Consider the following 13,207-nt stretch of genomic DNA (forward strand, 5'->3'; position numbering starts at 1 on the left):
TGCAGCGGGGCCGGGACGGGGGGATGCAGCGGGACCGGGAGTATGTAGTGTTGCTGCTCCGTCCAAGCTTTCCAGCCTCATGCTATGGAAACAGGCACATAAAGAGGTTTAGCCCGTGGGGCAACGCGGATGTAACTGTTTATCCAGCTAAAGTCTTTAGGATTGCTTTTATCCGCCCGTCTTGCTTTTGCAGCTACTGTGAACTGCAGTGATTGCTTACAGCCAGGGGAAGGTGGGGAAGCTGCCATAAGTAGTGCATCAGCCCTGTGGCAATGACAGTAGCTGCTTCCAGAAACATACCTTTAGGAAAGGTATCCCTCCTAAATGCCACCCGGCGTAACTGGGAGGGAAAGCAAAGACGGCATGCTTTCCCAAGCAGTCTTCTAGAAAAGTTTCTGCAGTTATTGCATGTGGTCCTTCTGACCCTTGAGATGAACAAAATTGAAAGAATCGGCCAGTTAACAAATGCCCAGCTGCTGGCGAGTTAGCATGTGGGCAAGACGACTCCTGCTCGTCATCTTCCCTTGTCTGACTGCTATTTTAATGCCATGGAAACCTGTGGGAAAACACACACCAGAACATTCAGCAAATTCCTTGGAGTTCTTGCCTTCTGGTAAATGCAGGAAGGGTAGAAAACAGTCGTAAATTAATATCTATACAAAGATGTGACAAATGTGATTGCTTCCTTGCTGTGTATTTTGAAAGAAAAAAAAAAACAAACCAAGGCGAATAGTTCCCTGATCTTCCATATATAAAGGATATTTGAGGGTCATGGAAATAAAAATAATTTTCAGTCCATTAAGGTTAAATTTCAAATTCTGGATTAGCTACACTTTGCATTCTGAATTTTCCATCATTCATTTGCTCTAGTTAGTACTGTCAGGTTTTTCTCATTTTAGGATGCTGGAATACCCCAGACAATGGATGAATATGTATTTATTCCAAGGCAAATCGATACATGTGATACTGGAGTATCTTGCCCTGCTTGAACTCTGCAAGCTTGCAGGCTGTGCATCTTGGCCTCAGCAAAACCTGTGGAGGAGAGTAAAAGGTGGAATATTTGCTATATATTATTCGTGTAATACAGTACAGAGGAAGCCTTGCTGGCACTAGTCACCCTCTAACAGAAGCAGGGTAAATCAGTGTGTGGGGGCTCCTGTGCTCTCCTGTGCAGCCTGATTATGTGTGAACTATCTCGTTTACAGCCAACTTGGTTGTATCCACACTGAGTTGCAGTGGGAATATATCCAGGACATTGTGGGTGAAGTAAGAAACTCCTCTTCGTTACTAAGAGCAGTTTCATGAGACAGTGTGAATTCAATAGGCTTTTTAGTCAGTCTGGGAGGCAGAGACAAAAAGACGTGAAAGAAGCGTTTATTAAGAAAATCCGTAAGACTTTAGTGAGGTCTGTGCATCTTGGAATAGGCCAATTGCTTAATCTTTTGGATGTATAGCATGAAAAATTAAAAAATTATCTTAGTGTGACTGGAAGATTGTACCAAGAGCATATAGCCTTGCAAGATGATAACTTAGGAGCGGATGAAAAATATGGAAGGCTCTCAGTAAGAAAAGAAACCTGAGGAATGGAAAAATGAGTATAATTAATGCCACAATATTAGTAAGGGTGACACTGCACAAAACTGTGACAAGGAGTCCTTTTATTGCTGTTTTTTGTTGTGGTGTTTTCTCACAAAGGATAGACTAGCAGAGTTAAGGAATGAGATGACTCAGAAAACAGGAGCAACGATCTTGAGACTGGAATTTTTGGCTGAATTTGGCAAAATTTTGTTGAATTTTGGAGACTGTAAAAACACCTGATGTTGCAACACCATGAAATAACGGGGTACTTGCAGTAGATTATTTTGCAGAGAAACTGCTTGCTGATTTTTTGTTTCATCAGTGATAGCGATTACATGCACAGTATTTATTATTATATGTTACATATATGCCTCGGTGTTTGTCACGCCGTTGCCCAGGCCTGTGTCATTTTGGAATACAGGAGAGAAATTCTGTGGCAGTTTGCTCAGAGAGATTAGCTAAACAACTTCATTTTGTCACACAACCATTCTGAATAAACATTTGCGCAGGCAGCCCCCTACATCAGGGGCTCTGAGCAACTGATGTAGTTGAAGATGTCCCTGCCCATGGCAGGTGGGTTGGACTAGATGACCTTTAAAGGTCCCTTCCAACCCAAACCATTTGATGATTCTGTTCTAACTCTGGGGCTGGAAAGCAACAGAGCACAGATTCTGGTCTGTTTAGAATGACTAAATTGAATCAGATGAAAGCTGGTGCACAAGCAGGCATGCAAGCAGATCAATAAGTTGAAGGCCTTTACTTGGATGTACAAAAGCAGTTTTCCGTGGTTGGAGAATCTTCAGGGGAAGTTCCTTTCCTACAGACTGAGTTCACAGCTCAGCTCAGTCTCAGCTCTGGCATATCCAAGCGTGTGCTCCTGTTTCTTCAGGGCTCCAACTGCCCCCGTCATCCTCTGTCAATGCAGTTGTCTCCTCCCCTGCTTTTCTGCATCCCATCCTTTCTGTCCCCAGCCCTGCCTGAAGGCTATCACACCACTGCCTGTTCATGCTCCTGTCTTTCAGAGAGATCAGTAACACCAGGCCTGGGCTTTTGCATTCATTTCCTTCTGAATACTTCCAAGTACTAGAGAAAAATAGAAAGTTCTCTGGTATCACTTGGTCCTTGATGAAACGCTTCCTGTCTTAGTTAATTTGGGAGTGGAGTTCTCTACCCAGTGAATAAGAGGAACCACATTTTTCTTTTAAGCAGTCGGATTTAAAGGGCAATTTTCTCTTTTGACAAACTGCACAACGAAGAAGATTCTGGTCCGCTGATAAGAAAGGTCTTTTGGGCACCTGGATATCCAGGAAGATGGAAAAGTCATTGGGGTTGAGAAGCGGGGGAAGAAGAAAGGCAAGGGAACTAAACTCTGCTTTAGGCGTACAATGGAGATTCATTCAATTTTGTATTACGGAGCTTGCATACCTGTAGTAATTGCAGTAGTGGAAGTCAGACCTCTCTTGTTTGCCAGCTGAAATAAGATCTCACTTAAGGACAAGAGAAGAAAAAGGTCAACAAAAGCTTGAGGAGATAGAAAGGTAAATCAGCCATCTTTAACATTGCGCTTCCTCCACAGTGAACGTCTTACTGTGCACATCGAGGTTAGTACCATAGGATTTGTTTTTCTTACCTCTTCCTTCACTCTCGTGCATTTGCAGGATGCCTTTGTAGCATTCCATGTTGACAAGGTGCTGGTGAGCAAGTACTTGAAGTCACTGCAGATTGGGGAGCTGGCACCGGATCAACCCAGTATAGAGCCCACTAAAAATGTAAGTCTATCCTCGTAAATCAGATCAAAGACAGATTAAAGGGAAATATTCTGAGATTAGACCTTGTTCTTCTGTATCAGCGTAGCTCCTGGAACAATGGGATCCAGGTTCTTCACAATTTTTTGTGCTACTACTTAGAAATAATAAATCCGCATTATGTGGTTGAGAATGAGTTTCCTGAAGATGAATTTTTCTTATCACAGCAACTCTACAAAAATAGCAGAGCCTTGTTTTGCTCTCGTGAATATCACAGCTATCACCTTTTCTCCTTTCCCTCGCGTTGAGAAATAGCTAGCCAGAAATTAAGTAATTCTTTCCAGCTGATAGTAAATTTTCAGACTGTACTCCCTTCTGTTAGGTATCTGTGGGGAGAGACTGCAGGTAGAGCGTTTTAGCCTTGAATTAAGTTTCACAGGCTGTATCGGCGTTGCCCATTTGGACAGCCTTCTTGCATCAGTCTCAAGGTTGAATTGCACAATCGTTCACAGAAGCACTCTTGATGGCACTGTGAGAGTCACCAGCCTAGTACGTCAAAGAAAACCTCATGAGGGAGGCACAGACAACAGAACAGGAATGGTCTTGGAGTACGAATATTCCCTGGGCTGTGTGGTCCTCATTTCTTCCCACTCTCCAAGAGTTTTCCCCATTCCTCCCAGCCTGCCCTGACTCTTCCTTCGCACAGTCCCCCACTGCATGCTGAAGGGGGGCAAGATGATACATGGCCCCATGTAACTCAGGCATTAGAAACACAACTCAGAGCAGTCTGGCTGTCCCAGAACGGCATGGCCACGTTTCCTATGTCGGTGGGAACCTCATGAACCCTCTTACCCACCTGTGGCCATGCCTATTTCTTGATTCCATAGCTGCCCTGCACCAGAGCCTGCATGTGTCTTGCTCCGTTGAAACTCCATTTCCTCTAAATGCTTGGGAAAGTAGGCTGGCAAGCTCCTTTGTGGGGCGGGCTGCATGGAGACAGGAATCAGACTTGGGAGGCATCTGCGGAGCTGGCAAAGGCAAAGGTGGGTTGGTCTAGCACCTGTGCTGTGCTCGTTTCTTGTTCCATCCTCCTTCTTCAGCGCCCACCAGCCTGAGGCCAGCTGGGCTGTAGGTGCCATTTTCATACAGGCATTTAACCCTCCCGTTAATCTTGGGAAGGGTAAAGTGAAAACATATATTGATCTGTTGGAACTGGTAGCAGAAGAGGAATAATTTCATCCCAAAGGCCTACCACAAGATGGCATGCTATGTTCATGCACATACACCACACCTTCCACTAGACACAACTTCCATCCGAGCCCTACGCTACCTGCCAAGAAGATGCTGGAAGAAGCACCAAAGATATAGTCTTAGGGGTTGGGGGTACAGACATTGTGCTCCGTGATGGCTGCTGCTTGCTGCTCCATGTACCTTATCAGGCAAAGACACAGAGAAGCTGTAGGAGAGCAATGATGAAGTTTACTTGTGTGCAAGCCCAGCTCTTGCCCATTTGGCCAGATCCTTTGCTCTTTCTTTCCTCTATTAAAGTGGTCCTTGGCTTTTGAGGCTGCAGTGCTACACTGCAGAAACAGGGAACATGTAACACTGGTGCTTCCCACAGAAAATGCTGGTGAAAGACTTCCGTGAATTGCGTGCGACTGTTGAGAAAATGGGACTTCTGAAGCCAAATCAACTCTTCTTCTTCCTGCACCTCGCTCACATCCTCCTGTTGGATACTGCTGCTTGGCTCATTCTCTTCTACTTTGGGACATCCTTAATGCCCTTTATTGTCTCTCTGGCGGTGCTGACCATTTCCCAGGTAAGCAACTAAGTCCACAGCATGTACACGTGGACTTGCATCAACTTTCATACACATAATACTACTGCAGTTTTGTAGTCTTCCATTTCCTTACTTGGCATAGTTCTCCTTTGTCATTAGAAGACAACCACTATATGGCATGTGTTTGCAGAAGACGTAAAGAAGAAATTCCGCATGTGGGGAGCGCCCACTAAGCCTGGGATTCTTTCAGCAAGATATATTCTAGGGGAAGCCTAAAGAGTATCAGGATTTCATAGTTCATTTCTGATTGTGACTTTGGAGCACTGTCCAAGAAATACATCCTGATATTTCAAAGCAAAGGATGTGGCAATGTCCTGGTCTCGATTCCTCTTTTTTCCCACTCCCAATGTTTTCTTTTTCCTCTTCCAGGTCCAGGCTTCATGGTTACAACATGATTTAGGACACCTTTCAGTATTCAGGGAGACCAAGTGGAACCACTTGCTGCATAAGTTTGTGATGTGTCATTTGATTGTAAGTACCTGACCCTGGAAAAACTTCTTAGATTTGATGGCTTTCCTGTAAAAGTGTGTGTTCTGAAGACTGTGGAGGACAGTGTGTTCAGCACTGGGCGAAGGAGGGGAACTGGAGAGAATCTGGCTCTGAAAGCATTCTCCTTTTCGTACTTTGTTCTTCACTAAAACAGGGGGCATCAGCCAAATGGTGGACTCTTCTGCACTCCCAACACCATGCCAAACCCAACTGCTTCCAGAAAGATCCTGACATTGATATGCACCCTTTCTTGTTTACTTTGGGGAAGAAATTCTCTGTGGAGGTCAGTGTGTGTGTGTGTGTGTGCGCGCTTGTGTACTAGGAACTGGGAAGAACACCCTAGCCAAAAAAAGCACGCTGTACCATAAAGATCTAAAACTAAGATGTGATGACAGCTTCTGAAAAAAGATTGCTTTCATCTGTGTCTACTTTCTTCAGCCTTTGAAAGCAGGTCACATTTCACATTCAGTTCCTTTAAAAATTTCTTGAACAGTTGACAAGTAGTTGTAAATAAATCAGACATGATGTACGTGCATCATACATAGGGTGGAAAAGCCATCAATAAAAAGACTATTAATGGTTATAGCAACCTAATGACCTAGTAGAACAACATAATTAATGATTATTAGATAGCTTGTAAACATTAATATAAAGCAGGTCTGCAGTTGGCTTGGGGTTATTACTTTAATATTAATGTCTGAGGCTCAGAGATACAGGTTGCTTTGGCATGTCTATGCCTCCTAGGAGAAGGCAGAAGCCTTGCTGTGAAAGGCAGCCAGCACAGCAGGACTGAATAACCAAGGGCTGTGCCTGGAGCTCTGTAGGACTGGTTGGCAGGTCCCTCTAGTGGGCAGAAGTCACTTGACCAGATGGGATGCTCTCAGCTTGTACTGCTAGGCCACTGCCAGGAGCAACAACCTAAGACAATGCTGAACCCCTTTTGTTGTACAACTTCATCAGTTCTTGAGACCCTGTCAGAGTAGCTACAGCCGTGAAACATTTTTCTCCTTGGAAGACCTTTGCCATCATGAAACTGTCATTTAAGTGTACAGAATCAGAGAAGAATGTAGGGGTAGAGAGAAGATACATATGGCTATTTTTGACCAATAATATAGCTTGGCCTTGAAATATCTAATATTTCCCCAAATGAATTATGAATGTGGTAAGAACACAAACCCAAGGAAATTCACCAGTTAAAATTCACCTCTATCCACCCCCAAAATTATTTTTATCATAACTTACAGATCACACCATCTTTTAATGGATGAAATGTTCTGCTATAGTTTTTACTACATCATTCAGTTCCAACCCAGACAATGGTGGTATCTGTGACAGCAGTTTCCTTCCTACCATATACCAACGTAGGTTTTTCTTATGGGCTGTTACCTCTGTTTTGGCTTGTCGTAAGTATATCTAGAACTACTTTTCAGCAATCGCTTAATTTATTTTCCCCTACTGGAGAAAAATCACATGCTTGCTTAGCAGTTTATCTCTGAAGGACTTTACAAAGCTGTAAGGCAGTAAAGCCTTACGTTAATGGAATGAGGATTTATAGAAAAGGTTATTATGTATGTAAACTAATAGGACAGGTACAGAAGAGGGATACAGTAGGGATGGGGGTTGTGGGAAGTGTGGAAGAAGAGTGCCTCTGGGGAAGAAAGAATGGAAAACAGCAAGTTACCTGTGCAGATTGCTTAGTTTCCACTCAGTATTTTTTTTGCTCTTTCTTTTCTCAGCTTGGGATCAAAAAGAAAAAATACATGCCATACAATCACCAACACAAATACTTCTTCATCAGTGAGTATCTCCATTCTCCTGCAATACCATGAGGGGTACTAATGGGGCTTGTAGGTCTTACTTTTGACCTGTAGGACTTGAGCAAAACTAAGGTGCCTGCATCAAAGAACATAATAATCAGTTTGCATCTAATTTTTGGAGGAGTTGAAGACCCGAGTGGATAAAACCCCATGTAACCTGGTCTGACCTCATAGCTGATGCTGCTCTGAGATCCTGAGGTCCTTTCCAGCCTGAATTATCATATGATCCTATGTGTTTCTGTGCCCTTCTTGACTTGAAACACATTAATTTGGTTTGAGAATTTCTAACCAAAGGGCTTAAGTTTGTTCCAGGGTAGAAAAAGTAGTGGGGTACGCTTATCCCAGGTCATCTTAAAACTTTGCGTCATCTTAAAAATTTGCAAAAATAAGTCTACATCTATTTGGACAGAGAAAAGGAGAAAAACTCTTAACTCACTAATTAAGGAAGTTACTTGGGAGGGTGTGATGAGGGCTCCAGAGACTGTTTATGTGAGCTGTATAATGTATGGCTAATAAAGTGCGTAAACAGAGCAGAGGAAAAATTCAGAATTTCTCCGCTGTCGGTGCCCCGATCTCTAGGTTCTCGCTCCTGCCCCCTTCTTCCCGTCTTAGTGGAGCTTTATTCCTTTTGCAAAGCAGCACAATTTCAACACGGGAGAAGGAGATACCGCCTCTTGCATCTCTCCAGAATAGTCTGGTCTAGTCTGCTGCTTAGCATGCCTCTCTGAAAAGAGGAGAGTATGAATTTGAACCCTAAAGCCCAGCAGAAATGGGCACTTCCAAGGTGTGATTAATTTGACCTGGGTTTTTCCCTTGACCTCTCAGGACGGCAGGAACTGCCAGTAGTGGCTTTTCTCTCAAGCGGCTGGACGGAACCAGCAGGGTTCGTTCAGATACGCGCATCTCGGATACGCAACTCGGAGATGCCTATTTGAGGAAGATGATCCTACCCCAGATCTTCCACGTCCTCCACAGTGGCTCTGAGTTACAATGTCACACCACATCTTTCAGCAGTATTCAAATCTAAAGAACAGTCTAAGGGCTTTTTGTTGTTGTTTTGGTTTTTGAGTACAACTGAGATGTCCGTTCGGAAGGTTGAGTTTGAGCTGTTCGTGCAACCCGAAATCCCTGGTGGGCAAGGGATTTCATAGGTATTCCTGTTGTTGCCCTGCTTTGAACAACAGAATGGGGAGCCAGGTAAGCTTTGGGGCTGTGGAAGCCACTTCTCAAAATAGTCCTTTGTGGCTGTTCCTCAGTTAAAAGCCTAAAATGAAATCTCAGGTTTGTAAGCACTGTCAGATTAATGGGCAGACCTAGAAATGTTTAGGGGGACTAATACAGCATCCTAACCAGTATCAGTCAGTTGCTTTCCTGCAAAGTGGTTACTTACTGTGGTACTCAAAAGGATTATTAAGCTTCTGGGGTCTTGTCCTCCTTATTTCTCAGGATTCTCCACATCCCTTTTTGTTTTCACTCTTTTCTAAAAGAAGCCGAGGTCATAGCTCTCCGTGAGGAAGCGGAAGGCAATACGACCTGTCCTGCCAGGTGACACAAGCAGTAGCAGGCTGTCATGCTGAAGAGCAGGAACTGTCCTCAGTCAAGCTTCAGAGAGCTTCTTGTCTTACCTTTGTTTTACCTCTTGAGGTCAGCAGGCTCCCAGATTGCTTACTGTTTGGCTGCGTTGATGCCTACCGGTATCACCCAGAAAACTCTGCAGCCCTAAAACTTCTCAGAATATTCTCCGTACTGAGTAGCTGTTCAGGGATCCTCTGCTTCCAGTTTGATTATCTGTCATTCAGTCCATGACATTACCAGTGATAATGAATTCTCCCTTACAGCTCTTCCTCCGCTCCTGTTTCCCACCTACTTCCACTGCCACACGTTTTATATTGCATACACAAAAAGGTATTGGGTGGTAAGTACTGCTACTCGTGCAACCAAGAAGGGGTCAGTTGTGGGCCTTCAACCTTTCTTCTGAATGTGGAGCCAGCTTCTGTCCAGAGCTCAGTCCCTGCTGTGTGACACTGTACGCCATTCAGTTAAGCCCAATGTGACAGTCAGTTTGGTGCAGCGTTTTCAGGGGCTCTGCATACTTTCTGCTAAACTCGTTATGTTCCCCAACTCAATGACAAAAGCCTGAAAACAAGCAACAGGCTGTTTGGCTTGTACTGCTTTGCCTCGTTTGCAGAACCATGACGTGTACTGTCTCCTTTGGTTTTGGAAGCAAATTGGAAGGTCCGTAGCGGTCAGGAATGGGAAGATGTGGATTTATAGGAAATTTTGTGGTTGATTTGTTAGCAGAATGCATATACTTGGCATTACTTCCGACGCCAGGCAGCCGGAATTAATGCTTCACACTTCCTTCTCTTGCGTGTGTTATGTATACAAGACAGAGCAACTCCCAGCCCAGACGGGATGGTTGCTCTAGCACTTAGCTCGCTGTGGAGTCCTGGGCGGTGATCTGAGACAAGTCTTCAACTCATGGTTCTGAATGCACAGTCATTTGCTAATACGTTAATCTACTTACTAGGCGTGAATGCTCAGAGTCATCTCATTATAGCAAGCTGTAAAAAAGTGTTATTAACTTGTGTTAACTTGGATTGCTCCAGATGATCCAATTTAGCAAAAGCTACAGAAGCTGAATGTAGATTGTTCTCTTGTACATATAACATGAAGCTTAGAAAAAGATTTAAGCAAATGTAATTTATAATTATTTTCTTTTCTTGTTGTCTCTGGTTTTGGTAGGACTTGGCCTGGATGCTGACCTTCTATATCAGATTCTTTTTTACTTATGGATCATTATTAGAAATAAAGAGTCTCCTGGCGTACTATTTTATATTCAGGTGATATCTTTTTAGAAGGTTCTTCAGCCTTCTTCTATGTATTCTTTCCATCTGTGCCTGCCTGCCTTTCTCTGCCTTTGCTTATCTTTCCATATTCTCCTTAACCATCTCTTTTTTTTTTTTTTTTTTTTTTGAATTCCGTAAAGTTAAATTAAGACTCTTCTGCTTAGTTGCTAGTTCAAGTTTTATGTCGTCTCGTTGGCTCTGGCAGCAGAGACTTCACTGAGTGCTGAGCAAATCGAGGAATATTCACCTTACATAACGTTCAGTGCTTTGGGTGTTGGGTCTGCTACTGGTTAGAGAAAGAGAACGTTTAACAGAAACAGCTTAGCCTGGGCTTGCAAATGCCCAGGCATTGTCCAGCAGCATTGGCTTGAATGGACAATACGCTCTCCACTTGGACCATTTTACTGACTCTAGTCGGTTTGGTCCTTGGCTACAGATAAAACAAGACGAATAACAGCCTACATCATTTTCATAACAAAACCTCTTAAATAATCATGAGTTTCATAAGGAAGTATGAAACTTCCAGGTTTTGGAAGTTCTTCCAGGTGCTGGATTAGCAAGGCTGGTGTTCAGCCATGTGTTTGTAAGTCTGGCTACGCTGTTATTTCAATGGTTCATTACTGACTTGCTTACCTGTTACTGAATGCTGGCCTCTTGTCTGATTGCACAGGATGCTGGAGAGCAGCTGGTTTGTCTGGGTTTCACAGATGAACCATATCCCTATGGATATTTACTATGACAACAATTTGGACTGGGTGTCTACTCAGGTAAAATATTTTCCATTCTTAAGAATTGTGGCCATACAGGTGCAAATTCCAACCATAAGACAAGCAAGCCCTCTATTGCATTAAGGGTGAAAACCTGTTGGTAACTGGGAAGTGAAGGTTAATAGGATAATGGGATTCAGTTACAATAACAGTGAAGAAGGACAGCAATGATACATTCATGGGCAATCTAAAATCAAAGCTAGGTCCCAGCTCTATTTCCTAAACATACCCACCTCCCCACTTATTGCATCATTCTGTCTTGGACTTTTTGCACTTATGCGGAGATGGAAGTTTGTGTCCTGCTCTTGCTGAGCAATTTTGCACGAGTAGAATGCCAGTGTGGTGTCCCCTCTTTGCAGAGAGACTTACTGGAGTCCAGCAGTAAAGTCTGACCATCACAGAAGTACCCTGCCATCTCTGCTTTTTCTGCAGAAATAGGTTTGAGAAGACCCAGGAGGAACTTTTGACTGTTTTTCACATGCATTCACAGGAGCACAGAGTCAACTCCTAGTTTTACCATGGTCCATGTTAGCCAGTCTACATACCTCTGCTGGTCCACGGAGCTGAAGGAGGATTATGATCCCTGGCTTGAGGTAGCTCAGCTTAGGCTAGAAGAAAACAACAGAACAGAGCAGCACAGCATACTGTGCTCTTCAGACAAATGAGAAAGGCTGCAGTCACCCATTTGTACTGACTTTGCTTTCTTTTCCCCCCCTCTAGCTCCAGGCAACATGCAATGTCGAGCAGTCTCTGTTCAATGACTGGTTTACTGGGCATCTGAACTTCCAGATTGAACATCAGTGAGTACACACCCTGAGGGAGAATTTTCTTCCCTCTTTTTTTAAAAAATATTTTTTCTTCCCTTTTTTCTTTTCTTTTCCCTGTTCTTCTTTGCTCTGAATTCTACAAACAGTTGTGGGGCACCAATGAGTTTGTCTTTAAAAAGACTGAAAACCCTAAAGAGAATCATAGTGTAATTCAAAACCTTCCCTGGACCCACAGGAAGGTGAGAATGACTAGCAAAAATTGAACATGGGCAGGAGCTATGAAACCATACAGACAGCAACAGGGTCTATCCAAAGCAGTAGCTCGTAAGCATTAGTGAACATGCACATGCTAAGGCACCCTGTTTATAGTCCGACACGGTAGTTTAAGCCTACCTATATTGACGGCTTACACTATTACTCTAGAGACAGGCAACTGGAGGATGGGCTCATCTCCTTTTCTGTGCTATGGAAATGGTTAGTTCTGCAGAAAGGGGAGGCGGGGAAGTAGATTCTTCCAGTTTCTGGCATCACTTAATTTGGAGAAATGTTGCTTCAGAGATGCTAGAGAAAACTGTGGAAAATAATGGAGGGGGAAAGCAGGAAAGTCTTACGAGTTACTTGTGCTAAAAGCACACCAAGGGGAAAGAAGAGTCAGGGGCAGCTACAGACCCTCAGCGTGAGCTGTGTGATCCCTGGGAAGTAATAATGAATGTGAACATGTGAAAGGTAGTATTTCTTATGGGGCGCTGGAAGAGAACTTGTCTGTCTCCTGTTCACAGCCTATTCCCCACAATGCCAAGACACAACTACTGGAAGGTGGCTCCTCTGGTGAAGTCCTTGTGTGCCAAACACGGCATCGAGTACCAATGTAAGCCGCTGCTCACGGCTTTTGCAGACATTGTGCAGTAAGTAACAACACACTGGCAAAACATTGCAGAAGGATGTAGGAGAGGCTGGAAGCCTCAGAACAAGAGGTGGCTTGTTCTTCTTTTACAAATCCACGCACAGAAACCCTCATTTCCCTTGTCCCCACCAACACTCCCCTAAGCAACCCTGCAAAATGTTGCCCCTTGTGCTCTCTCTCTCAGCTCTCTGAAGAATTCAGGAGAGCTCTGGCTTGACGCCTACCTACACAAATAAGAAGATAAGGCTTGATGGTACCATTCACAGCCTGCCACGTCTTTGCATTCCCAGCAAGCTGAGGAGCAGGAACCGTAAGAGACTCTAAGGCAGAAGAAAATGGATAAGAACCGAAGGATATGATTCCAATAGATATGAAGTTACCTGAATTTTACTTCTGGTCTTTTCTGGTGTTTTGTTTCAGATATGTTAAGAGTGGATAGGGCAAGCAGGAG

The 13,207-nt window shown here is 43.8% G+C and overlaps 1 protein-coding gene across 1 annotated transcript; it reads left to right on the top strand.

Moving 5' to 3' along the window:
* Window positions 1-3,236: 3,236 nt before the first annotated feature.
* Window positions 3,237-12,992, top strand: LOC104069286 (fatty acid desaturase 1-like; the record flags this gene model as incomplete). The annotated part of the gene is made up of 11 exons (XM_009576618.1): window positions 3,237-3,347; window positions 4,945-5,142; window positions 5,533-5,634; window positions 5,807-5,935; window positions 7,389-7,449; window positions 9,308-9,384; window positions 10,215-10,312; window positions 10,989-11,085; window positions 11,806-11,885; window positions 12,632-12,757; window positions 12,941-12,992. Coding segments are annotated over 11 exons (1,131 nt in total), but the record flags the coding sequence as incomplete, so codon positions are not given.
* Window positions 12,993-13,207: the final 215 nt, after the last annotated feature.

This window comes from Fulmarus glacialis, unplaced genomic scaffold (assembly GCF_000690835.1).
Source record: "Fulmarus glacialis isolate BGI_N327 unplaced genomic scaffold, ASM69083v1 scaffold14804, whole genome shotgun sequence".
In the NCBI taxonomy this organism is placed as follows: Eukaryota; Metazoa; Chordata; class Aves; order Procellariiformes; family Procellariidae; genus Fulmarus; species Fulmarus glacialis.